The sequence below is a fragment of the Acanthopagrus latus genome, chromosome 12, assembly GCF_904848185.1.
Source record: "Acanthopagrus latus isolate v.2019 chromosome 12, fAcaLat1.1, whole genome shotgun sequence".
In the NCBI taxonomy this organism is placed as follows: domain Eukaryota; kingdom Metazoa; phylum Chordata; class Actinopteri; order Spariformes; family Sparidae; genus Acanthopagrus; species Acanthopagrus latus.
In genome coordinates this window covers 12055212-12083210 of record NC_051050.1, presented here as the reverse complement: position 1 = coordinate 12083210, position 27999 = coordinate 12055212, and the positions used below count along the sequence as shown (strand labels likewise).

Genomic DNA, 27999 nt, shown 5'->3' with positions numbered 1-27999 from the left:
CGCAGCCGCGGTCGGTCCGGACTGCTCCTAACAGCCAGTGGCTGTAGTTACTGTAGACAGTAACAACGATAGTATTTACAGGAGCTGAGCTCCCCGTCGTGGTGCACCATATTCCTCCTTCAGCTCTGCTGACTCCTCAGACTGCTGTTCAGATCACACATAACTCTGACAGACTGTTTATCACAGAGAGCAACACTGTTACTGATTCTTCCAGCGCGGCTAGTGCTAGCCAGCAGAGCTAGCCAGCTAACGTTAGTTGCTTAGCAGTTATGGAGTGGCTGGGCAACGGAGCTTCACTTTGCCCTGATGAGGAGTCTAACACTGACGCGTCTTCAGCAGCCAGGGGCTTCACTCCTATGTATCCTCACCAGCAGGTAATTAACTCATGTTATTGGCTGAGATGTTAGCAGGAGATCACTTGGCAGCAGAGATAATGGGTTGGGATGAGAAGCATGCTAACGAACTATGCTAACTTGAAGCAGTTTGGGGCTCGTTGGAGTTCATACCGAATTACTTCACAGTCAGCAACGAGTTGTTTGTTTTTTTTCAGTAGCATTACATCACAGTGCTTCATTCGCCATCGTGTCATTACCTCACCAGTGAGCATGAACAACTTTTCATGCTGGCACAACACCAATTCCCAGGCTGCACGCTCGCTAGATTGAAGGCTAACCTGATGCGAACCCGGAGTTGCGTAATAAAGCCAGCTATATTCAACTTAAACGTGTGCTCATGTGGTGGACCCATCACTCGCAGTTTCATCGTCCTGCGTCGCTGCTTAAAAATCTGCGTCAGAGGGAGACCACCCGGTGGAGGACTGGTGAGATCAGAGGCCACAACAAGACATGCAGCAGCAGCTCACTCTCCTTCCCCCCCCCCAGGTCCACCTCGGTATTGTCAGACACTGGCAGCTGTGTGCGATGTCTGCCTAGAAAAGGCATTTTGCTGTCTGGGTAGCCATGGACATGATGGAAACAAGCATTTGTTTATTTTTAGCCCTGTCGCCCCACCCTGTACCAAATACAGCCTGGTTGTGGTCATGAGAGCTCAAAAGCCACTGGCCTACATTTAGTTTGTGATTCGGAGGCAGTCGGTAGGTGTCAGCTGTTCCCTCCTGTAGCAGAGCCAATCCTCTCTCCTCCCTGCAGGCCACATTTGCATCAGCGGTCTAAACTTGACGCTGACAGATTGTGTTTAAACAAATGGGATCGATCTGTGTGTGTGTTTATATAAGAGAATTTGCTGTTAACTGTACGATATTTTTCCCTTCTCCTTCTACTGACCCAGTCACCATCCTCGCCCTCTTGTGATTGTGCCATGGAGTCACTGTGCCAGAGCCAGCAGCGCTGTGTGAAGGCCTCCATCGTCTCCAGCTGGAGACTGGCTGAAGCACAGGACCAGCTGTGTTCTCTAGGCGTCCACAGCTCCGAGTCCCTGGAGCAGGAGCGAGCTCGCACCCGGGCTTGCCCTACAGAACTCTCACACACGGAGGAGGAGTGGCGCCGCAAGGAGAGCATGCTGGGAGGTCAGGAGCCGAGCCGCAGTCCGGTGCTCGGAGCAGTCGGGAGTTGGGACGCTTTTGACAAGGTAATGTGGTCACACGTGAAGCTGACGTGTGTTTTTTTTTATAATTTTGTGAAATTGTGTTTATGTCTTCTTCTTTTTTTTTTTTTTAAACATTTTCTTATTTGATTGCGTGTACCTGTTGTTCACTAACCTGCCATTACGTCATCAACACCTTGTTAATGTCTTCATTCTCTTCCAGAGTATCATCAATGTCCAAAATAAACAAGCAGAAATGGATCAGGACAAGTGCAAGACGTTCCTCCAGAAGTACGAGCAAGAGCTCAGGCATTTTGGTAAGTGAGATGCTAAACAATGAGAGTTGTTGCTCAGGTTGATAATAACAGCAGCTGTGTGTAGCTTGTTTTTAACAAAGTGTCATCATTTAACTTTTCAGCTTGTGACGTGAGGATTGTTGCAGGTTTAGGCAGGATTTCTCCTCCAGTTTCAACGGAAGGAATTCTATTATTTAATTTTCATGTGTATTTGTGAAGGATTAAGTTAAGTTTCCAGTTGCAGTTGGTTTTTCTATCCAAATTATTAGAACTTTGAATGTAAATGTGCCTTATTATTGCAGAGAAAATGGCCAGCAAGGCAGTTTGTACTGCATTTGATTTGTGCAGGGGAGACCATGTTACAGTTCTTACTTTCAGCTTTTCACTTTCACAAATACTGTGGATTGATTACGATGATTTGCCTTAAAAACATAGGGGCACATTGGGAAATACTCTGAACATGTATGGAAAATACTGGCAGGATGATTTTGAATGTTGCCATGAGAAATCAGGCAGTGCCAGTCAACCAGCTGCAATAATTAGATGGTTAATGATAATTAAATTCTCATTGGGTGTTTTTAGTTGTGGACGAGGGAAAAAGGTAAACTTGGTGAGCTTTAACTGCCAAGTGATGCAAAACTCTCTGTTTGTGTGGTGTTAATATTTCTAAAATCTACATAATCAACACTGTAGCACTGTCACAAAAGGGGAGCAAATAACTTGGTTTTCTTTGACAGTTTCACATTCACAAATCACCCATTTGGTCCTTTTTTTATGTCTTGAACACGTGAACTGATGTGCTTCTTATCCATTTATCAGGTATGTTGCACAGATGGGACGACAGTCAGCGATTCCTCGCAGACATGCCTCAGCTGATCTGTGAGGAAACGGCCAACTACTTAATTCTGTGGTGCATGAGACTGCAGCAAGAAGGGGTAATGTTCTGAATAGATCTTTTTTAGTATCTACAAAGCATAAAAACAAATGGCAAAACATGCAATATAACATAAAAACATACAGCAGTTATATATGCAATGCTGAGAATGGTCTCAGGTTGTTTAAGCTCCTCTGAAGCACACTTCCACACAAAATCATTGTTATATTTTGTGCCCTGCAGAAAGAAGCACTGATGGAGCAGGTAGCGCACCAAGCTGTAGTCATGCAGTTCATCCTGGAGATGGCGTCGAACTCTCAGCAGGATCCTCGAGGCTGCTTCAGACAGTTCTTCCACAAAGCCAAAGTGAGACCCACATCTGATTAATACCATATGTGCATACAACCGAATGAGAATCAACAGTGTATGCTCATATAGTACACTCAGATGTTCCATGTTTGTCGAAGATAGTGTCAGACAGATGTTTCCTTCTCAGTCATGTTGTGCTCTTTCCTAATATTGTTGTTTGTTGCTGCGCAGGACGGACAAGACGTCTACTTAGAAGTCTTCCAGACAGAGCTCGAGGCCTTCAAACACAGAGTGAAAGACTACGCAGTCAAGTGTAGAGGCGATACAGTTAATGAGATCGAACAACGAAACACTGGCACAAACCGCAGACTTGACCCCAAAGAAGCAGTAAGTTTTACTTCACTCTCTCCCCCACTGCTCTAGGCTGTTATTGCAGTTACCTCACACAGCTGTAAGGTGGCACCATTGAGCTGTCTAATAAACAGGATTGCCCAAGGAATCTTTAGTTGGACATGGATTTCAAATCGCAGCACTTATCATGTAGTTTGTTTTTTTTTCTTTTTGTGATATCATTTTCACATTATGCTTATGATCAAGCACTGGTTTGCCACTGATCTGGGAGCTGTCTCAGTCAAATGTGCTGTCTGAGAAGCTAACACTTGATCACCTAGCAGTAATGCAAAAAGGAAAGTAGAAAACATTTAAAAGATACTGTGTCAGGTATTACATCTTCCACTGCAGTGCAATCATGAAACAGTATGACCGCACCATAGAAGATGCTGATTTATCCAAATAGTCCTAAATCCAAAAAACGGATAACGTCCTCACCTCTGCCTTCAGTCTATGTTTGTCCCCTTCCTTTAATCACCGTGTCAGCAGCTCAGGTAAATTCCCACCTAGGAGATCATTATTTTGCATCATTATGTTTCCTAGACACACGAGTAGAGCTTTACCAGCTCTGCCAAGGAAACTCTCTGGAGCCCTGAGTTGTCGGCCTCATGCACATTTAAAGGCCTGTATCGTCAGTGACGGTGTTAATGAATAATAGGCATTGAAGATATATTTGAGTCCAGTATTCCCATACTCGGATGAAGAGTGTGGAAGTTGCCAAATGGCCCCTCTAGTAAACATAATCTTTGTAGTTTGAAAGCCTTTTGTGAGTGAGAGAGAACGAGGCCTCCTCCCCCCGTGTTGGCCCCACAGCCTGACCTGCTGCCAAAAAGCTACTCGGAGGGGAGAAAAAAAAAACATCCTCCTCTTCTCCCACAGAGGAAAGATGGCTACCCAGGAATGCGATGGAGCCTGTTTTTTTTTTTTTTTAAATGGAAGCTTTTCTCTCCTGGTCCTGCGTTTGGATTTCAGATCAGTGCGTTGAATGTTTAAGAGGCAGAGTGCAGTTACATAATCATTATAATCCTCTAACTGGGCAACAGTAGCTTAAGTCTCTCTTCGCTCTGTTTTAAACCTATTTTTTTGTTAAGGTTTGTGCATGACAATCCTCACCTTTGACTGACTGGGTTTTGGGGCCATCTTTGGACACCTCCTCTCTGTCCCCCCCCCCCCCCCCCCACTAGGTGGCAGAGTATCCCATGAAGCGCTGTATAGAGGCCGGATTGTGGACAAGCACAGGAAGGTGGACAAAGGATGACACCACAGAAACAGAAGATATACGCATGATGGAGACCTCGTAGGGATTGTAGGACCGGCCCTTGCTTTTTCTTCCACCTCCATCGTCTCCTCTTTTTCTAGGAACTACCTGAGTTTGAAGCTCCCTTTACTCACTAGAGCAGGCTTGACAACACCAGAGCGGAGCAGGAATGACCAGAGAAATGATCAGTCGCTGCGCTGCAGTTTTCAGAGGGGAGCCTGCAGGAAATTATGCTTTGCTGGCGACAAACATTTCTCAGATTTGTCGATGTGTACCACTGGGGTTGTCTTCCGGCAGAAAAGGTTCCTGCGGTGTCTCTTGCCAGCTAAATACACGTGCTGTGCACTTAGCCTGGTTTTACAGATGGAGTTCTTATATCCCTCGAGTTGGTTCTTCTGAAAACAAGAAGGTGGAAAACAGAACAAATTGACGAATGAAGTCCTGACAACACAAAGAATACTAAACCTGTAAAGTATTTGGGCTAAAGTCAGTTAGCTACCTTATCCCATGCCTGACTGATCTGAGGAGTAATTACAGCTGCTTAGAATGAATCATGGCGAGTGTAGGAGAAGCGTGGACGAACATTTACGTATAAAGTATTGTTGACTGATGGTCTGCCATTGCCATCTGCCTGTGCATGGCATTCATAAGTGTCTTGGAGCAAAATTTAATACTACCTGATCATGTGTCCGCGGCTAGCACCTCAACTGAGGTCTAAAGTTAGACTAGCTGAGAAGTCTAAAAGTATGAAAACACTCATTGATGAGCACATTTTAATTTATCCCAAAAAGTAATGTGTATATTTTGTCTTGGGTTTAAGCAACTAGGCATGAGCATCTCCTGCATACAGTAACAGCTGTTAGGTTGATCAGCAGGCATGAACTATAGTGACAGTAGGAACTGTAGGAGTGATTTCAGCTGCACCTGACAGAGGTTTGTCTGTTTAGTGGCATGATGTTTTGAGACCAGCTGTGCTCACTTGGATTTAGGGTGGTGCCTAACTATTATTTCACTGTTGATTAAATTTGACAGTAATTATGATTCATTAATAGATTTTTTATTTTTTAAGTCTGTAAAATGTCAAAGGTGGAAACTCCCCAGATTCTTTATTTACTGTCATAAATGACAACAAAAATAAGCAAATATTCACATTGAAGAAGCTCATGCCAGCAGATGGTTGACATTTTTTCTTGAAAAATGAGTAACGATTAAGCATTTATCAAAATAGTAAACAAGCTTTTAATCGCCTAATTACTGCAGCCCTACTTGGATTTGTGTTTTCACCAGTAACTTACAGTCGAGGAGGAAAAAGGCTCGATCAGAAGCTCTGGGGTCACATTCACCCAGCAGCCTTTGGCTTTCAGGATCTCTACTGATCTGCATGTGTGCAACTGAACACAATCCCACGGGAGAGGATAGATAATGCTGGTGGCTAAATGAGTCAGCTCGCGCACATTTGTTTTGAACAGACAAACCCGATGTGTCATGATGATGGCTTCTGGTCCAAATGTTTTAACTGTTACTCGGGTTTTGTCATGAAGTAGTATCATCATTTCATTGTGCCTGAAAGACTATCAAACACAGCCTCCTTTTACAAGTATAACAAAGTTCTAATGCTGATATTGATTAGTTACCTTACAGTGCTGCTTTTACAAATGCAGAAAAGGAGTTTTGACCTTTCTGTCATTGGTGCATCTCTTGAGAGGCACGACAAGAGTGGTTTTAATAAAGATGGAGCCCATGCACAAAACAAAAAAACATTTATCATCTTACCTGTAGTTCTGTTTATCCAGCTCGATTGTTTTGGCGGATTGGAGTGTGAGTAACAGAGTTTTGGAGATATCGGAGGTAAAGACGCCTGACTTCTCTCAAGTATAATAAAACTAAATGGCACTCAAATTGTGGTCAAAGCTCCAAGCAAGTTCATTTTTTAAAAACTCCACTGCAACGTCTCCTTCCAGAAATCTTGACCTCGTTACTCAAGATGATCCGTGGAGCTTGTTGTGAGCAGTTTCACTCACAACTCATCCATTTATGAATGATTTCGTGTTCGTCACAGCATGAGGTGTGAACATTAAAGGTGTCTTCGACTGGGCTGCAACATTAGCTAGCAAACGTAGCTAGCCTCTTGTACGGGATGCGTGTGTGGATTGTCTTGAGTAACCAGGTCATAATTTTTGGAAAGCCATATAGTTGAGTTTTTCCAAGTAAATATTTTTGTTAGTGCGTTGAGTGCCATCGAGTTCCATTGTTTTCGAGAGAAAGAAGACATCTCTACAGCCAATATCACAAGTTTTGTGGAAAATATGAATTTTTGATTTTAGGATGAACTGTCCCTTTTTAAGTATTCTGAGTGTTGTCTGGGGAAACTTACAAGAGCAAGTCAGACTGCCTCCTTTACATCTACATTAACATGCATTTTTTACTAGATTTTAATTCACAATAAAAGTCGCTGTGAAGTCAGAGTGACTTTCCATATACAACAACGCAAAGTGACAGTTGTTGTTGTGCACTTGGCTGCATTGGCTCATATTGTCCTCTTCTGTGACAAGTAATCAGTACAACAACTGCCAGTTGCTTACTTATTTAAGCAGCTTGACATAAGACAAAGCCATAAATAATGAGCTTAAGACAGTAGTGCTTGCTTTTCAGTATGTGACAATAATTAACCAGTATTTATTGCATGACAAAGCACTCTGCTTTCAATGCAAACACAGGATGTTGAAGCCCAGGACATTTTACACAACCCTCGTGTTCATTGGAAAGGTATGATCTGAGTGTAAGAGGCATGGTTATGTGAGGTTTAAAAAGAGGGCTCCAGTCGTCAGTTTAGTTTGTTATTCCATTTGGGATTCACGTGATCACAGAGTTTGAATCACTTCCTCTTTCCAACAAGAGGTTCACTCGGGCTGGGTTGCCTTCTGTGCATTCATAGTTTAAGGTTCAGTGATGGGCCAGTGTAAAAAAAAAAAAACTATCTTGCATTTTCTTTACCAGCTTGCCATCTGTACCCAGCCGCTAAAGCAGAGTCACAGCCGGCAGTTTTCCCTGCACGAGTGCTCTGTGCACACTGTTGTCGGTGTTTGTTACAGTTCCGGATTCTGTGACCGCCACCTGAGAAAAGGCTGAAGAGCACTTGTGTGGAGAGGAGGGGGGAAAAAGGGCTGAGCTCACTACAGTGACTTTTATTGTTTATCTGAATGCAGAGAGGAACTCTGCATCTGAATGTGTCCTGCACTTTACATTTGTCTTGAGGTGGAACGATTCAAGCACTTGACTTTATTCTTCTTCCCGGTCACCAAGACTTTTATATTTTCACGAGTAGGCTTCTTCAGCTGAGCTCGCGTTTTGAACGGTGTGATGTTTTTGCTTTATTTTACGCTGGTCTTCTGTTGCTCACTTATTTTTAGTTGTTGTCAATTTTGGTTTGTGCCGGATTCATTAGGCTTCCAATTAACTGTCCTCTTGACAATAGCATTCTTTATTTTAACAAGCCAAAATCAGAATAATGAATAGAGAATATCTGCTCAGTGACGTGACCAGTAAGACTTTTTAACTGCAGACTGTGGAATTAAAGATGCCATGTGATGCATTAAAGTACAACACAAGTGTTTATGACTTGAAGCCAATGTGTGATCCATTGATGTAGTGTCATCTCACTCTTCATTTTTTCACAGATTTATGTCTACTTTGTGCTTATAATTATTTAATTCTATGACTTCAGTTGTACTGATCCTGTGGCCAGTGTCCATGGTGTCCTAACTTCCACAAGTATCTAAAGATTGTCACAAAGTTTTGTGTAAGATCGAGAGACATAGCTTAAATTCTGTCACAAATCTATAATTAGTTTCCATCATTAATATACAAGTTACACATGTCATTGTGTAATTCTATAAGAAACTCAAATATAAAACCAGTGCTCAATACCTGTGTCTTGTTGTGAACTGCTAGAGTTTTTTGCCGACTTGCAGTACCTGTTGGGTTGTACTACACAAAAACTACATAGACCGGGTCTACAGTAACTTTTGGTGCTGATCTGGATAAAAAGACAGATCCAGGAATTTTTATCCTTAAGATTGTGAGATGGAGCCTTCAGTATCTATCAGTATTTAGGTGGCTGGTATCTTTTTAAATGATTACAAGTTCATTAGGTTCCAAATAAAAATTAGGATAAAGCAGAATTAAATGTGTTTTATTTTTTTAAATTATTTTTTATATTGATTTTGCATTCAAGGGGACTGTTGAGTCTAAAACTGTGCCAACATTATATACCTAACCTGCAACCAACGATGGATGGAGGACATTTTGAGCATATTCAAATATATTCTGTTGCCATATCCGATCAGACGCTGTCACTCAACTTCTGTAGGTAGGTACAGTCCATTCCCCTCTCTAACTTGATCCTCATCTCTGTTGGAGACATAGCTCAAAATCCCAGAGATCGAGTTGATTTGTGGGTAATGTAGGCGCCAAGTTTGTGTGGAATAAAAACGGACAACATCTCCGTTTCTGCCACATCGAGTGTTACAGGAGCACAATGCTGAGTCAGCAGAGTACTGTGCTAACTGTCTGTTGGAGGGATTGATGAAATTAAAACTGCTATCTGGTTTGTGAAGCGTTTAAAATAATACATGCATTGAATAGAATCAGAAGTTTATTGTGCTACAGAATAAATACTCATGACACAGTTGTAATTTGTCCATGAAAAGGAGACATGTTTGAAATATCGTTTATAAAATGGTACAGTTCAGGAAACATTCACTGCTTCAGTCCACAGTACACTGTAATGCCGGTTAGCATTTCTGTGGCTTTTTAATGTGGTGAGACATTCTTCAGACAGAGTGCAGAAACACACAACTGCAGCCCAACCTTGAATGTTGTGAAATCATCTAGCCGGATGACAAACTGCTCTGAATGTGTCAAGTTAATATATTTCTCAACAGAGTTTTCAGTTGTCAAGTCACATGAGATGGCAAATATCAGTCTGCGTTTCTAAACTTCAAAACAAGGAATGCCTGCTTAAAATGGAAAACAATGTGATGTACTTCAAAAGGCAACACTATTAAGACTTGAGGTGGCTGAAAGAAGCTGTCACACAGTGGTGGCATAGTTGAAAATCCAAACTACTCATATATTAGTGTGGTCAGTTTATTTACTTAGTGGTCCATATTCATAAAAATAATTTACAAACTACATTCACAGAGCTACCAGGTACATTTTTAAAAAAGAGGCACTGAAGTGCAAAAGTGAACTTACTCTATAAAACATGGCACAGTTCCCTTTAGGGTTATAGACCGTACTCACATGGCGGCCATTTTCCTCTGACAACGTGCTCAGTGTGGAAAGCTAAAATGTTGATGCTTGCAATTCAAACATGGGAAATCTGACAAGTTATTATAATACATCACTTGGTCATCAGTCAGCACTGGAAAAGACAACAGATAGTAAAATTCAAGGACACGAGGCCATACTTCAAAGTGAAACGTCATTTGATGACCGCTAGCTTTCCTGTAGACCGCAGCTAACATGAGCATCCAACCAAGTCCTTGCTAACATAACCTTTTGACAATGTCACACAGTACAATGAACTGGTACAGTGGTAAGCGGTAAATTAAACTTGGACACATTTATTTAAGCCTGGAACTAAAAACACTGGATGTAATCAAACAAGTAATGTTTGCTTGGAAGTGGTTAAATGCCAACGTTAGCTTGGTTATCAAATATGTTATTTTACCTTGAAGTTTGGCCCGACGTCCCTCCTGATTTTCAATATCCAATATTTCAGTTGGGGTGAAATTGTAAAAGTTCGTCAGATTCCCTACATTTATATCAAGAAAGTGCCATAAAATTATCTTAGCCTTCGAGCTTCCCAAACCTGAACCTACTGTACGTCAGAAGAAAACAGCTGCTGCGTGAATATGGTCTTTTAAAACCCGCTGCATAAGAAACAGTCCCAAAGCCATATTGGGGCAGTTATCTCCACAGAATATTGCTTTCAAAGTGGTTTCTGATGAAAAAAGCCTCTTATTTCAAGTCTCAAGATACCTTGTTGTTTGTGCCCGTTCTACTAAGACGTGATTGCAATTACGAAAGAAAACAATTAAAAATGCATACAGTACTCAGCTCCACTTCTTCAGGGTGGCTGCACTCGACCAGAGAGGACGAGCCAGAACAGCTCTTCCAATCTTCTTATAAATCTTCACATATCTTGATATTTGACACTAGATTCAGTGACTACTCCCACATTTTTAAAGGCACATCATGGAACGAAGAGAAAATCTTTCTTTTATCAAATACAATAACTAATATTAAAGGATTTAATTCACCCATCCTGAGAGTTTTTCCCCCCACAGCATATGTAGTCTTACTATTGCTTCCCAACACAAATTGTATGAGCTTCCTGCTTTTTTTCTGAACATGTTATCACACAGATGTTTCACAGAAAGTGTCACCTGATCGATGGCTGTGTACAAAGTGGTTTCTTCTGGTAAACTCGAACCCTTCTTGTGCCGTTCTGATCTGGTTTTTCTACGAGACTGTCCGGTTGACGGAGGAGAGTTTACTGTGGAGGAAAGCCTCGACGTGCGGCCAGATCTTGTTGGTCTCCGTGCCAGAGAAGCTGTGCAGCACACCTTTGCTCCTGGAGGGTAAAAGAAACACCAAAATCATTTTTTTCCAGTCACAATATAACCTGTTATTTCCAGCATTACACCACACATTGCTTTAAAATATCCTGTTCAGCGGATACAAACACGTTAAACAGCAACCAAACTAAAATAATAGTTCCTCCTGCATTTTTCATTTTGTGTACTTCCTTCATGTGATGAGCAGCCTCTCCAACACTGTGGTGAAAAAAACATATATAAGTGGGACACTAGCTAAGCACATCCCTGTGGTTTGAGGGGGAAACAGAGTAATATGTTTTCCTGCCTAATTAGTCCAAAAATAGCAATAATGATGCATGTACTTTCAAACTGGGTCCGCAGCCTCACAAGTCTAGTGTTTGAACATCAGTGTTTCTCGCCTGGGTTTTATTGATTTTGGTAAAGCAAAAACAAAAGACATAATTTTTACATTTGTGTGTGCATTTAACTCCTTCGGGTGTTTGCACTTGTTAGCTTGTCCTCTTGGAATGTGGCTCTTAAGCAGTATTTCAGTCATGTGAGGAACGTAAGAGGGGAAAGGGTCAAAGCTCAGCAGCATTTTGGCTGCAGCCTTTTACCTATATTAAGGCATTTACGTGAAGTACACTTGAAATTTCTCCGTGCAGGGATGCAAAACTCCCTACCTGTAGTACTCTAAGACCGGCTCTGTCTGGGTCTCGTAGGCTTTCAGTCTCCGCGTGACCGTCTCCGGTGTGTCATCGTCCCTCTGCACCAGAGGCTCCCCTGTTACGTCGTCCAAACCCTGAAGAAAACACACGAGCACGTGTTGTTGCTTGCTTCGTTACTCAAAAACTGCACCTGCACAACATGCTGGAATAGCGCTTTAATCGTGCTACTGCCAGCTGCAACATAAAGAATGCTTATCAGAAGAAAATGTGAGAGACCTGCTGAGACAGAGTTGCTTAACAAACGCTCGAGGTGACTTCCAGCCATTGTAGAAGTCCACAGCCTGGACTTTTCTCCAGCTCAAAGCCAGACACGGCGCAGAAACTGGAATGTAAACACACCGCTCGGCTCACGAAGCACACAGTGTTGCCTTTGCTTTCACACCAGTCGACCAAGAGGAGAGACCAGATTGATGGTGATAAAGCCAAATTATGGTGAAAGACCTTTCAGCGACATTTCATCTCTTTGTGACGTGTCTCTGTGTCCACTGTATGCATGTAGGCTTTGAACATATAGCCAATGCAGCAGCGGGTCATTCCCCAGGATACAGATCTCAAACAGAAACACTTGCAGGATATACATTGTACCTTCAGCCACATCTTAAAGGTAAAGTTCACCCAAAATTGAAAAGTTTTGATGAACTAGTTACTTGTTAAAAAGCATTATCGCAGGAGCTGGGAAGCGCCATGATCCCAGATTAATCTGAAAAGCTGTTGTTTACATCCTTTTTTTAAAAACAAAAAACAAAAAAACAAACAAATCCTTCACTGCAGCTGCTAAATAAAGGCTTTTCAAATCAATTTCAGATCATGGAGCTTCCCAGTTACTGCGATAATGCTTTATAACAAGTAACTACTTCACCCAAATCACTCTAATCAGTTTGAGGTCTTGGGGCTTCCACAGAGCCGTGTGGAGTGTCGCTTTTTACATTTTAAAACAAACTCCCATCTGCCTCAGTTGTTCAGGAAAAATGACGCAAAGCTGTTCTGCCGTGACGCTCCAAACTTCACTTGACACAGTGACTACAGATAACGACTGGCATTTTATTTTTTGAGTGAACTTTTCCTTTAAGCGAAACCACTGGCCCTGTTGCACAGCCTCATTTTTCAGAGAGAAAAGCAGGTGTGGATAATAACATTAGCGACGACTGCTGCTCTACTGAAGCGTCTGAATAAAGCAGTGAGACGGCGCACACAGCACCAGGACCTTGAACCTGCTCGACTCAGCTGAGCCATCTTTCATTTTATCGTGTACGCCTGTACTTCTCCAACTGTGACACGGCAGAACGTTGTGAGAAAGTCTCACTTAGTTCATAGGTTAGTGGATTTTTATTCTATGTAGCATCACTGCATAGAGAGGTGTTACAAAAGCTCACGTTTGCTTTTTTTTTGTTTGTTTGCTATGGGGTCTGCATAACAATTACAGCGACTAAGGCATGCTAGCAAACAGGGCTGTGGAGAAGACAGCGAAGGAGCCAATGATTAACTGTTAATGTGTTACTCCTCTCCAGACTGTGCAGGCAATCACCGAGAGCACACGTGACAACAGGCACGTCAGCTGCGAGTCAGCCATCAGTCAGGCAGAAACAGGAGCTCAAACACCTTGTCAGGTTCAAAACTAGGAGTGTAATATCTTCAGCGTCCACGCCATGTTAGACAGTATATGACACTGATACACAGATCCAATCAAGACGCGCATGGGGACGTTGAATAGTCTCCTATTCCTCAGATGTTTCCTTCTTTCGTGTAAATGTTGAACGGTTTAAAAACAGTACGTGAAAGGCTGACAAACTAGCCTGCGGCTATCAAGAGAGCTCGGTCTGTCGTCATGGAAACAGATGCAACATGCTCAAAAAAAGACGCAGATGAAAAGAAGCTGGAACAAACTGATTTTTTTTTTTGTTTGATTGTTTTTGCCTGAAACAAATCCCAACAGAACACCTGTAAATGACGGAAGGTCAGAGAGTTCCAACAGCGGTCATGATTACAAAAATAATTTCCTTTTTACTCGTTGTATAATAACACTGGAGTAGAGCAAAGGTCCCCTGTTGTTTCATCTTCCCGTTTTTTAACAGTTGTGCAATCTGTTTTTTTTTTCTTCACGACTCCAATTCCTCTGTTTATGCTGGATGCTAATGTTTTTCCTCATTAGTGTGTCACCTTTCTTATTAGTGTCTCTCTGCTGTCTTAAAGTAACCTCACATCCTTCTGTTTGGGTTCATCTCCAGTGGCTTTCAGATGTTATTTTTTTTTTATCTTATTGCATCATATTGGCTCACGCGCCTCAATTCTTGAATGATAGACCGATTTCATGTAAACAATCATTATTTCATAGGAGAAAATAAAAGCCAACTGTGAGCAACAACTGACATTGAAAAGACGCCAGCTGTCGGCGCAGATTCTGTACCAGTCGTATCTGGAAACCAGAGAACGGAAACGACAAGAGAGGATGGGTAAGACAGGTAAGAGAGGATGTACTCACAGGGACTTTAGGCGGGTTGAAATCTACGTTGTAAACTCTGCCGCTGGGAAGGTGAGTCCAGCGAGAGGTCAGCCTCTGTTTGATGGTATGGAAAGGTACGTTGAGGTTGATGACCGTGTCCACACTGTAGGCTTTATCCAGAGCGTCCGCCTGGGATACAGTACGAGGAAAGCCTGGAAGACAGACGGACGGACGGAGGGAAGCGAGGGACAAAGCACAGGGGAAGAAGGAGGGGTGTGCTAAGTGACTGTAACAGGATTTAGAACCAATGAGATCCAAGAAAACAGCCGACAATCAAAAACATCCCATCCAAAATAAGGATTATGGATAGGGTAACATTTGTTTTTAAAGGTCCCGTTCGTGAATTTAGAACACAACATTACTCATAATCATGTTGGCAAACGGCAACCTCACAAGTAGAGGCCACGAAATCCTACCAACTGCACCTTTGAATTCATAACAAACAGCTCTGAATTGTGGTGCTACAAACTCACCGTCAAGCAGCCAGCTGCTTTGGTCCAGAGCTCTCAGGTCACTCAGGATGAGACGAGACATGACGTCATCGGGTACCAGCTGACCCTGGTCGATGCAGGACTTCATCAGCAGGCCGAGTTCTGACACACACACAAACACACACACAAATGAGACACTTACAGAGAGGATGCTGCTTGTACTTTAAACTACTTTAACATGAAAGATTATCTGTACCTGCCTGCCAAAAGCATCTAATGACATCAATCTTCTGCGTTCGAATATTTACTCTTGTGTGTTTTTGGCTGCCTTGGCCATCACTTTTCCTGTGCATTCAAGCATTTAGCACTACACAATTTTTCACACAGATGTGAAAAAAAAGACAGAAACTTATTTCCATATAATATCAGTGCAGTCCTGGCATGGTGGGTTTGAATATATATATATAATACAATCACAACCCTAATACTGTGGCTACAGTCAAACAGACAATTATGTGAGCACTTTTCGTCTGGGACTTTAAATGTAAAGCTACTTATAGGGAAATAACTTCCATTTTCCATTTTCTTCCCTCTGGCGTTCTCTTTAATTGGTCAGAGTCCAGCTGAACAAAGGAATTTCCTGACAAGCTTTGCAGAAGTGACCTGACTGTGCTAATCGGCTGCAGAGAAACAGAGGAAATGTTGAAACTGCAAAACCAGAGGCAACATATAAGAAAGAAGTTGGATTTAACACAGAAATGATGTGTTCTGTGTTACTCGGGCGTGCGTAGACTAGACCGTGCACCGGTAAAAAGGCAGATGCATTGTTGCATGACCAGCAGTTTCGCAAAAGTGACAATTCAGGAGGATTGTGCAAGTCATGGAGTGTGTATTTCACACAGGAGAGTCTTTTTGGTGTGACTCTTTTTGGTGTGGAGGCAGCTTCAGGACGTGGGAAGGTCGCTGGTTTAGATTCAAGGTCTGTTTGGGGAAATGTAAGCTGGGAATGTCAATAAGAAGATCTGACCTGACTGCCAACTGCTCCACTGGGGCGGCTCGGCTGCCAACAATACAAGGGTTTAGTCAGACTGAGGTGACTCAAAATGTCTGCACGTCTACAGTATGAAAGTATAACAGGGCACAGTGAAGGGGGGAGGAAAAAGCATGTGTGCATAAATAAAGGTTTAAGAGTGATTGCAGGAGGCTCCAGAATCCACTTAAACACCGAATTACATCCTCCGAACAAACAGATCCTCTGTCATGCAGCTGTAATAACCACACCTGAGGCACGGCTGCTTATCTTCACACCTCTCCATATCTACCGCCAAGGTGATATTGAGAAGCAGTGGGCCTCTTTCCAAAGTTCAGGTAATGTTGAGTTCAAGTGTTTCCAGTATAAACACAGAGCAGCAGGCTCTACTCCCCTGCTCACCGGTCTGACCTTGCCTGGAGAGGACACACACACCATTCTGTGAGACAATCCCAACTGGTATGGGAGTGGTGCTTTTATCAGCCTAGACCAGATTATTTTTCACACTAGTCTACAGTGGAACATAATCTGTTTGTGCCCCTGTGTGCCACCATAAAGTGCGTGGGCTGCTTCCAACAGTGAATATCCTCCAATAAAAAAAATAAAATTAAAAAAAAGCTGTAAAAGTGACATTTCTGAATATAAAGCACACGTGACCTGCAATAACCCTCACGTCTGAAGACCTGCCGGCTTTTGCAGATTCACTTCCTCCAATGTAAGTCTGAGTTTGTTTGGACGCTGTCTTACCGGTTTTGGCGTTGATGTTGGCCCTCAAAATGTCCCCACTGGAAATGTGCTTTAGCCCAAAAGTTTTGGTGATGCGCGCAGACACCGTTCCCTTCCCCGAGCCGGGAGGTCCCATTATGACAGCACGAAAAATCTTATGCAGGGCCATTTCTGCGCCACTACGTGTTCACGCCGAGCTTTTCAGGAGCGGACTGGCCGTGTCCTTCCCATGAAAACCCCTCTGTGGATGCGCGGCCGAGACTTGGATCGGCGCAGGTCTCTTTTTCCCAAGGAGGAGTGCGCAGCGCCGCCAAGAGTGGGCGCGTCTTGCGCGGCCGGCCTCACTGGACCTTGACTTTCATTCCAGCTATTCCCCTCGGCGCTGCAGAAACACAAGGAAGAGCAGAAGGAAGAGGAGGAGGAGGAAGAAGATGAGAAGTGCCACCAGTACAGTGCCAGCGGGGGCAGATGGGGACGCACTCCTCCGAGGACGCCCTCCGAGCAAAACGAGCCCCTTTCACTGCGCGCTGACTAACTTCCTCCCCGATGTCACCGCTATTTGCGGTTAACTGGAGATGTATTTATTGTATAATACGGTTATGTAATTGGTCTACAGGCGGAAAAAAGCTTGTTGGCGAGGTTGCCGTGATTAATCCCTTCCGAGCCCTCGATCCCTCTCAGCCGGCAGACCTGCAGAGTGGCCGGCAGGGATGAACGACAAGCAGTCTGCTCTCATGATCAGCTTTTGAAAACGTTTTCAAGGAGTTAAATCACGATTGCAGACATTGCTGATCTATATAACACCTGGATATTTAGTGAAAATAATAACTTTGGGGTTAGATGTCATCATGAGAGGGTTTTAAATGTCTTTAATTTGCTTTATTATCTACATAAAGCCAATGTGAAAGAAATATCAAATGTATAATATGGTATACTTATCAGTAGCAACAGGTTTGTTTACACTTCGACCTCGTTTTGTGCCTTAAAGACTGAAAATATTATTCGGCCACGCACGTTATTTCAATGAGAGGTGATCTGGCGCCACCTCGTGGCCACACGGCGGTGATGCACCCTGATAAAAAAACAAAAAACAAACAAACTCATTTTTGACCCTCCTCGTTTGCCGTATCCTCCCTCCCACCAACGTCTTCCTGGACAAACACACGTGGATTTCCACTGACGCCAGGCAGAAACAACAATAACATGGCAAGCCACGGGCTCGCGTACGACGGCTGCAATTTCTTCAGACAGCGACTGGTCTTGTCCACACTCAGCGGGAAGCGTGTTAAAATCAAAAACATCAGGTCCAAAGATGACGACCCGGGGCTGCGCGGTGAGTCGCAGCTTCACTCTGCTGCATGTGGCGTCGCAGTTAGCTCGGCGGCTAACGAGCTAGCTGTTACGCAGTTGGGAGTGTGTTTTATCACTGGGCGTAGGAGGTGGGGGAAATGATGGGATAGAAGTGCAAACGTGACTTAAATGCAATTTTCCTTAACTGTACAAAGTTGTGCTTTTATTTTGCTTTGTCACGAGCATTAAAACATCTCGTCACAGAGCTCTGACTTGGATTATTTGAGTGGTTTATGTTGGCATATGTGAGTGAGGATTATCAGAAGTTCCCCCAGTGGATACAAGAACCTTTAAATCCACTTATTTCAATCCAGATGTTTTTGGAAACGCCAAATACAAAACGTAGGCATTAGTCCACTTCATCCACTTGTTGACATTAAAAAAAAAAAAAAAAGTTTAGATACACTTGGGTTGAATTTAAGAAAACATGTCTTTGAGTCACATCACAGCTGTTTGGAGGTGTTTGCTCTGAGTAAACTGCATGTCTGACTTCTCCAGATTTTGAGGCCAGCTTCATCAGACTGCTAGACAAAGTGACCAATGGGTCCAGAATAGAGATCAACCAAACAGGTGAGTGCAACAATCAGACTGTAGTGTTACCAACTGTTAAAGACAGGTGTTTTATTTATAGGTTTTTTTTGTTTGTTTGTTTTACTGCTTGCTGTGCAAGGATTGAGATTAAGATTTAGCGTATAATGCATTTTAATTTAATTTCTTAACAATTGTTTTTCTACATATAAAGGAACAATATGTAGATTTGGAGAATACATTAAATCAGAAGAGGCCGATTTTCATTGCATGTTTGTTTTGTTATTGTTATTTATTGTTATGCCTGATCTAACTAAATAAACTTGGTTTTCATGACTGAGTAAACAAACTGACCTTAAAAGGACAACACAATTTCATACTCCTTTTGCATTTTGTAGCTGAAAACAGTGTTCTGGGCACCTTATTTTCCTCTGAGAACAGCTCGGTTATTCAGTTATGGGCAAAATCAATATTTCTGAGATTTTATCATGACCTCATTTATAAAGACTATTTTTGCAAATGTTTCAATCTGGCCTGCTGAATATCAGCTGCGACCATCAGTTTGTTAAGTCACTCTTGACATATATTTGGGTGCATGTACAACCAGAATAGTCACACCTTGGAGCCCTTGGTTGTTAGTTGACTCCATTATAACAAGACCCATCCAGTACTTTATGGACTGACCTCCCTGTCTATGCTTGTGTCTTTCTCTAAAAGGTACTGTGTTATTCTACCAGCCTGGCTTGTTAAGCGGTGGCCCGATAGAACATGACTGCAACACGCAGCGCTCGATCGGCTACTATCTGGAGGCCCTCCTCATGCTGGCTCCGTTCATGAAGACTCCTCTAAAGGCCACACTGAAGGGAGTCACCAATGACCCACATGACCCGACGGTGAGGACACATTTTTTTGTAGCTTATTTGGTTTCTTGATGCGTTACCACTTTACTGTAAGTCTACACTGTAAAGTCTGCAGGTTTTGTTTGGCAAATCAAATTCAATTATCAAGTTACCATAATCATACACCAAGGCTTTGAAGACTTTGTTGCCTTGACATTTTCACTATGCTATCAGTATTGATAAATGCTTAACCACTATTAAGAAATGGTTACACTTTATAATAAATCCCCATATTGACAGTTTTAAATGTCAGTAACTCATTAGTCAGATTAATAAATATTAAGAAATAACTTGATCTTGCCAAATAATGAGCCTGAATATATCAAATATCTCCAATGTACTATGATTTAAAAGGTGATAACAACCATATACATAACCTTATATATAAATGATTTATAAATCCTTTCCAAGAGTTGTCTAATTCTCTATTGGCACCCTTTATTTTGCTCATTGTGATTTAATTTTGACTCATGTTGCTCATGGAGCTGAAGCATGTGTCTGCAAAGAAGCGTATCAACTTACTTGCAGGGTAATTTCTGCATATAATGCACAGCCCTCAAATCCAAATGAGCACCGCCCTCTGGTGCACACATCGCTGAATACATCTGGGGAGACTGGTGTCCTTACAAACCATATGTTTGATCTCCGGTGTGGTTTTAGAACATAAGATAATTTGTTGTGGTCTGGTTTTTGATTCACCTCAGAAGTTTGTGTATTGACTTGAGAAAGTGTTGAAATGTTGTTGTTTGCATGTTTGACATGTTGTCATAGTAAGACGGCCCCAGCCACTGCATCAGCCCTTGTTGGAGCTCTCTGCGATGATCTGCACTGGTTAGTGCATAGTGTCAACAAACCAGAGACCAGAAAGCAGTTAAAAGAAGAAGAGGAGAGGTGTTGCTATGGAAACAGTGAACCGCGTCTCTGGTTGTTGCTGTGATGATGAATGATCTATTGTAGCACTGTTGCTAAACCCTTTGTTGTAAGTTAAGGCTGCTTGTGAATGTTAAAAAACGATTGATGATGAACAGAGAATATGTTTTTTGTTGCAGCCCTAGTTTTTTTTTAATGCAAATTCTTGAGCATGTTTTGATTAAAAATAGCAAACTTTGTATATTTCCACCAAAATAAACACATTTTGATATTAATCTTACCATTTGGCAAAACCCCTGCCACAGTAACGCAGTGGATGGTGCTCTGAGGTCCACTGGTTGACGAATAGAATTTGGTCCTGGCAGTCTTTTGTGAGATACTTTCCATTTTAAACCCTTGGTAGACTGGGAGGTTCAAAGGATTTCATCTCTCTTCCTCCTGCAGGTAGACCTGCTGAAGTCCACTGCTCTCCCTCTGATGAAGAATTTTGGAATTGATGGAGAGGGCTTCGATCTCAAGGTGAGGAAATGATGCTGGCGTGTTAAGTATGATCTATAGATATGACCTTTATGTTCAAAGATAGTGCTGCTGCTTGAAAATAACTAATTCTGTCATTGTTGCTGCACCCTCAGGTGGTGAAGAGGGGGATGGCACCCGGTGGGGGAGGAGAGGTATTGTTCACATGTCCTGTCCGCAGGACCATAAGGCCGGTGCAGCTGACTGACCCAGGAAAGATCAAGAGGATCAGAGGAGTGGCGTATCCTTCTCAGGCTCACAGTCTTGGCCTATTTCATCTGTAAACAAAGTGACATTTAAAAATCTTTTTGAAGTTTAGTCCTTTTGTTCTGTGCCTTTTTTGGTCATAACTTAAGATTATTCATTATTATTTAATCAAAATGTGTTAATTTCATAATATCCTTAAGTCTAATGTTACAGTTTCAGATGTCTTGTTTTCGTTGATCAGCAGCTCAAGTGCCCAAATGTAATTGGTTTACAGCATTAATCAGCAGAGGAAAGCCGCAAATCCTCACATTGGAGAAACTTTGATTCGTTCTTGGACTTTTGCCCAGAAATTAAAACAATTTTCAAAATAGCCACCAAACAAATGTCTGTCTAATAATTTAATTGACTAAGATCTTGAGTATCAATCATGTCATGAATGCCAAAAACTAAACTCTGCTGTTTGCTAGAATTAGGTGGCACACCGTGTGCTCCTTTTCAACCTGAAGTTGAAATCACTGTTTTCTCAAGACAATCTCACACTGTTCAAAAATCCTTGACGGTCTAAAACCAGATATTCAGTGCGAGTTTCTCCTCAGATGGCCAACAGGTTGGTGGAGTCAACCAGGAGCATCCTCAACAAGTTCATTCCAGACATCTACATCTACACAGACCACATGAAAGGGGCCAACTCTGGCAAGTGAGTATCAGAACTGACGATAATCGTCATTGACTAGTCGGTTATTATTTCCCTGCCGGTGTACAGGATGATTTGTTATTGTTAGCCTTGTCACTACAGTTTAAAATGCAGAAACTTGTTCATATATAAATAAAGTTTCAATGAAACAGAGAAGGATACAAAATCATCCATGTTTGCTAACCGCAGGTCTCCAGGTTTCGGGCTGACCCTGGTGGCAGAGACACTGAACGGCACCTTCCTCAGTGCTGAGATGTCGTCTACGCCGCAGGGGCAGGGAGACCCCATACTGCCAGAGGACCTCGGCAGGAACTGTGCCAAACTGCTTTTGGAGGAGGTACATCGGGTAAGTACCGCAAAGACCCTCACACAGCACACACACGCTGACTAATGTCAGTGTTGTGATGTTTCAGGGTCAGTTGTAAAGGATGATATTCACAGTCTCAGTTGTCTGAGCCACAGATCAGATTTGTTTTGATTTTTGATATGAGTTTTGAATTTTGTGTGAGTTTTATCTTTTCACCATATAAACCCTCTGTCAACAATGACTCTACAGATTGACGTTGCTGTGTGGAGGATATACAGTATGTTTATCATTGTGAACAGCCAGAGACATTGTTGCAAGGCATTGTACCCATAAGCGTCCAAAAATAGCTTTTTAAGGGAAAAAGGAACGGCTCTATATCAACTTGTAATGGGAGTCAGTAAAGCAGTGCTTTGCGTTGGCAGTGAGGACTCACTGGCGTTACATGATTTTGCATCATGTTTGTCCGTGTTTTTCGTTTGCTCTGAAACTGCAGTGCTCTTTCATTACTATATTAATCTCTAATGCAGCTGTCCATTCAGATACCAGCCCTGTCCTGTTTAATTTGCAGAGATCAAGCAGGAATTCGTTGGTACCTGCCTGTACTCATCTCCAAGAAGCCTGAGAACAGTTTACAGAAGAAATCCAACATGCATTTATTACGTATAAGTTTGAAGAGATATGCTTTAATGAGCTCATATCCTGAGAATTCATTTTTTTGTTGGTATCAAACTTGCCCTACATACAGCACAGTTTCCACTTTGATGAATGCAGTACTCTGCTTACCTTCAACTTACTCAAACATGTACTTTCATTTGGTTTTGTTACATTCTCTATTATCGCTGAAAGTTGATATGAGGTCTTGATTGCCCCGCCCACAGCATCTGGAGAATCAGTTTGCAGCATATCACCAGACAAAAATCCAAATTCTTGGGGAATACCAGTCAGTCAGGACACATAGCTATCTCAGCAACAATGACATTTTCTGCCCTTGTTTATCCACATTCTCTGGTAATCACCCCAGTCTGGAACTCAACTGAGGAACTGTTTGTGGGCTGAATCACAATGTAGAAAGCAACTGAAGGGTGTTTCAGTTCAAATCAGATGTTTTTGTCAGGCATTTTCTCATCTCCAAGAAGGATGCTACAGCCTGCTATGTAGGCCGTTTCTCCGACATTAGGTTTGAAAGAACAGAACTCAAACTACTTCGTTGTCAGTGGAGACGGTACGACAGCTAAAGTACACAGACAAAGTAGAGCTAGATTTAACTTCTCATGTTTGCTTACTGATGGTTTGTTGGAAAGTCTCTCATTTATATGATAAAAGATGTCAGTGCACTTTTAAGCCAGCTTCCTTAACATCGGTGCCAGTATGAATCCTAACAGAATTTTTGAATGTTGGTGTTTTTAACATTTGAAATGTCCCTGATAGAATGTACAAAGAAACTATTGTGAAAATAATGATGAAAAATTAACATTTCATCATAAGTTTAATTTTCTTAAATTGTCACACAGTCTTTCACTTTGTCACATAATTTATTCATGTGTGTATTTAGTGTGTATTAGTTTGGGATTCTACTCCAAGTCAGATTTTGTGCAGAGCTCAGAGACTCAGCAGTGTTGCAGTTGATTGGATGGTGTGTTGGCTGAATAGTGTTCGTTCAAACAGGCTTGATAAATGAGGAATTTGTGAGTGAAGATTAACAGTTACGTTTGTGGCCATAGGGGGAAAAAAAACCTCTCACAAGTCACACTTTATGTTCCGGTGTATTTCTACCTAACTGTGACCTACAGTAGTAGGTGTGAGATCGTGTAACGTGGTTGTTTCTAAAGAGTTATCCGGGCACAAGAAATTTCACATAGTCACGCAGGAAAAAGAGCCCACTTCATCAGAATGTGTCCAATTAGATTCTGTGACTTCACTTTGCCTCCGCATGGCTCTGCCTCTCATATGAACCATGTGAGTCCAGTTAGCTGGTCAGGGTAGTGCTGATTAATTCTCGAGCAGGAATATTGTTGGACGCATCCTCTTAACTCCAAGCAACAGAGTGGGCCGCTGACAGCTCTCTGTAGCAGCGTCGGAGGCTGGTGGATTAAATAATAAGCAGCTCGTGGAGCAGGTAAATTCACCAGTTTGGAAATTGAACAGCATTTGAATAACGGCTGCTTTTAATAGCTAACTGCAGCAGGAGGCCTGGGTGACTGCTACAGCAGAAAAGAAGAGAAAGAAGGTGAAATGGATGTGTCTTGTGCTGGAACAGAGAAAAGAAATTTGCTGGATCCACATTAAGGGGCACGGGCGCTCCGTATGTGTGCGTCTGTTTGTTTTATGGTTAATCAGTACAGTCTTCTTGTAGTAAACCAACGCTACTCGATGGACATTTTGTTTTTGGGAGCAACATCAACACTGGAGAGGAGCTGATGTAAGTGGTGCACTCTTGAAATTCTGTTGAGTTATTTTTTTTATTTTTTTTTTTTCAGTACTGTCATGTCCAGAATGTTTCCATGTCTGTTATTTATGTGATTCTTTTCAGCTTGAGAGCTTTAAGTAAAAAAAGTCAACCATTGATTTTTTTATTTTTTTTTTAGAGTCTAAAGACATTTTGGAAAAGTATTGTTTATCCCAGGTCTGGTAAGAATGCTGTCGATTTAAGTTTTAGGTAGTTGGTCTTAACCTGTTGCTTTCATACATAGATTTCAGTTTTCTTTATTTCGCTATGTTTGTATTCTCTCACTTTTTTATGCAGTTTTACAGATTGACATCTGCTCAGTTTTTAAAGTTGAACATTGATTTGACATGTCATTTCATCATAGAACTTGCGTGAGTCCTACATTTTTTTCATTTGGATAGTTGAAAGGGGGATTGCCGTCTGTGTTAAGGATTGAAGGGACTTTTCGATGATGTGTTGTGGCCGGTATCGTGGCTGCAGATCCTAACTGTCTAATGGTTTGTTTGGAAGGCAGGGCCTGAAACTAGCTGTCAGGAGCTGCCTTATTAAAATGTTATATGTCTTGTACTGAAATGAAGCTGCTTGTTGAAAAGTACATGGCAAGCAAAAGCTTCAAAACCTGAAACTGGTCGGAAGCGATTTAAATCGTTTGAACCTCTGTAGCCCAGAACAGCAATGCACAAACAGTTCGGTGCTCAGGCACAACATTATTTGTCTAGGACATTTTCTGTGCTGCCAGCTTTGTGGACAGTAATAGAGAAATGTTATTGGGGTTTGGATAAAACCTCGCCATAAAGTGTCTTGCTCTTCATGAGCTCTTTTGAGTTTTTACTGGTAACCTCCTGAAGAAATGTCTGCTTTCAATACTGACGCTTTGGCTTGGTTTCCTACATGAGCTGACAACCCAAAGTGTCAGTATTTGACGAGTTAGGGATGAGACTCAAAGTCAACTAAGCTAACTGTATTTTTTTTACTTTTTTTTTTTTTTTTGAAGTATGATTATGAAATGTCTTAAAGTTAAATATGACTCATGTATCCAGACAGGAAATGTGCACAGAAGGCTTTTTTAAAATAAAAGATGGACTTAATTTGTGCATTACATGGATAAACCTCCAAAGGCTTGTTAATATAGTAATAGTGGTGATGAAGTATTGATTTATTTATTTATTTATTTTATTTTTAGTTACGGTGTACCAGGTTTAATAAATGTCATCCACTTGCAGAGGGAACGCAATTAGCAAAGTCTCTGCCTCATCAACAATACATACAATGTCACCATAGTCTCGCCATGATGTCGGTGATATGATTATGTAATTGAATCATATTCCTGCTGACAAGCTGTCACGATGCCATAACACTGCATGACTCTCCCGCAGAAAGTAACCTTGTGCAAACCTGAATGGACAAAATCACAGGATGGTCGGCCATTTTAAAGTTCATTCGGTATTTATAAAAATGCTCTTGGGTGTGTCCAGTCATGCATGGGCCTCTTCATGCAGCCCCGGTGAATAGCACAGAGCTGTTGTCAAGTAATCATGATGGCATGTGATCACTTGGACACGGAGAGAGGGTCCTCTGTGCTCAAGAAAAAGGGGAGCAGGAGGCAAAGGGCGAGCATTATATGTGCAAGAAGAGGACGAAACACCCAACAGGATATCTGAATTTGTGGAAGGTGTCATGTGAGTAAGTGAGAAATGCAGCTTGTAGCCAGAGCCTGTAGCAACATGACATTCATCTTGTCCTGGTCTCCTGACACTCCAAACAAATTCCTTCCAAATGTTTCTTCCTTGTAGCTTTGGGCATATGTTTTCTATTCTCTCATTCTCTGTTTATGTTATTGAACAACAAGGTTTGAGTTTCAAAGACTTTAGATTTTGTGTCCAGAGCTGAAAAAAGGTGTAGATGTTCTATCAGTGTTTCCCCTGCGATGATCAATCCTCAAGCCTCTGGCGAGGGGTTGCTGAGTTCTTTTTAAACATCTCCACCTCCATGACGTATGTCTCTGTTGTTTTTGTTGCTGAAACACGTCGCCCCTCCTCTTCATCTGTTTCTAGGGTGGCTGTGTGGATTCATCCAATCAAAGCCTGGCGCTGCTGTTGATGACCCTTGGCCAACAGGACGTGTCGAAGGTTCTGCTCGGACCCCTCTCCCCCTACACGTAAGCGTTGTCATTCAGTAATAGACACACACTAAGCTCCCTCCCCCTGTCGGCCCTTGGCTTATTCATAGGTTGTTCAGAACATGCACTTTGTCCAAATGTAGAGCAGCCTGACATTTTGTTATTCTTTTACTCGTCCAATCTTGGCAAGTGACCACGTTTCAAAGTTCTCATCGCAATGTAGGGCACGAAATGCTGGGCAAATACACAACAGCGGCATATACTGGATTCATGTGCACCAGCGGTTGGCCCATTCTGCAAATGCAGGTTGGACTTTAAACACACCGAATCTTACTTTAACATTACCAGGTTCAAGGTTTGGAAAACACCAAATAGCAATGTTATGACATAGTAACGTTTTCTCTTCGCAGTTAAATAAATACTTTTGCGTCCTTCAGTGCCTGCTGAACTCTGCAGCTGCTTTAATAAAACAGGGAACACAGCAGTTCAAGAGTTTAAACTAGCAGAAAATAACAGGCCACAGTTTTTTTTTCTTCTTCAGATTTTACACATACTTTTGAATGCATGCATCATCATGGGACTCGGCCAGCTGTGCATTTCCACAGTCCGCACCAGTTCACACAGAGCTGCTCAGTGAATGTGTGATGAATTAATTTACTCACAGTCTAAGATGTGTTTTATCTACATTGTTTTCTTATAAACTGTTTGTGAAATGATAAAGCAAGCAAGAACAGACAAACAGTGAAACAGGAAGTAGATGTCAGACATGGTCGTCATCAAGTATGAGGAGCGAACTATGAACTGTCCATTTTCAGTTATCATGGTACCGGTGCTGTGTCCCTCTCAAGTACAGTACTATGATAACTGAAGATTGGCAGTGCCATCACAATACACTCCTCCTCTTACTCAGGTAATGCTGGTGACAGGCGACACAGCCTGTTCCCTCAGTCCGGTTTAAGAAAAACTATAAACTTTTGGATTATTTTCTTGTTTCTGTTTATATAAATTACCATTGTTTTACAAGCGTTTGACATCGTAAGCCAGCCAAGACATGTGCATGAAAGAGAATAGTTCTGCACCTCCCAGTGTGTCTTGTTTGTAGACAAGAGAGTTTGTCTCATCATACTATTAACTTTCTTCCCTCTGTCTCTCTCTGTCCCTCAGGATCGAGTTCCTCAGACACATTAAAGATTTCTTCCAGATTATGTTCAAGATAGAGGTTCAGAAGCCTTCAGAAGATGAACAAAAAGGTGGAGACAAAGTCCTGATGACGTGTGTAGGAGTCGGTTACAGCAACATCAACAAAACCATTAAATAAAATGCATATTTTTTTTTATATAAACAGCACAGTGTCGTCTTGCATCTCTTAACTCA

At 42.0% G+C, this 27999-nt stretch overlaps 2 protein-coding genes across 4 annotated transcripts; one reads left to right on the top strand and one right to left on the bottom strand.

Annotated features, from left to right (window-relative positions):
* cdc37l1 (cell division cycle 37-like 1) lies at window positions 1-27972 on the top strand. Of its 3 annotated transcripts, none has more exons than XM_037116855.1 (15): window positions 1-374; window positions 1288-1587; window positions 1766-1859; window positions 2658-2773; window positions 2956-3078; window positions 3253-3408; window positions 14335-14461; window positions 18538-18609; window positions 19285-19460; window positions 20781-20855; window positions 20969-21093; window positions 21631-21756; window positions 21943-22099; window positions 26561-26664; window positions 27790-27972. In XM_037116855.1, the coding sequence occupies exons 1-15, from the start codon at window positions 270-272 to the stop codon at window positions 27941-27943; spliced, it is 2010 nt and encodes a 669-aa protein (XP_036972750.1). In that variant the 5' UTR covers window positions 1-269; the 3' UTR covers window positions 27944-27972. The 3 variants fall into 3 exon arrangements, with proteins under 3 accessions (XP_036972750.1, XP_036972749.1, XP_036972751.1); XM_037116854.1 differs by lacking the exon at window positions 1-374 and adding an exon at window positions 662-820; XM_037116856.1 differs by lacking the exons at window positions 1-374; window positions 1288-1587; window positions 1766-1859; ... (2 more) ...; window positions 3253-3408; window positions 14335-14461 and adding an exon at window positions 17809-18022.
* Window positions 9306-17664, bottom strand: ak3 (adenylate kinase 3). The gene is made up of 5 exons (XM_037116859.1): window positions 16711-17664; window positions 14976-15095; window positions 14482-14654; window positions 11958-12076; window positions 9306-11309 (listed from the first exon to the last, which is right to left on the bottom strand). The coding sequence occupies exons 1-5, from the start codon at window positions 16856-16858 to the stop codon at window positions 11198-11200; spliced, it is 672 nt and encodes a 223-aa protein (XP_036972754.1). The 5' UTR covers window positions 16859-17664; the 3' UTR covers window positions 9306-11197.
* Window positions 27973-27999: the final 27 nt, after the last annotated feature.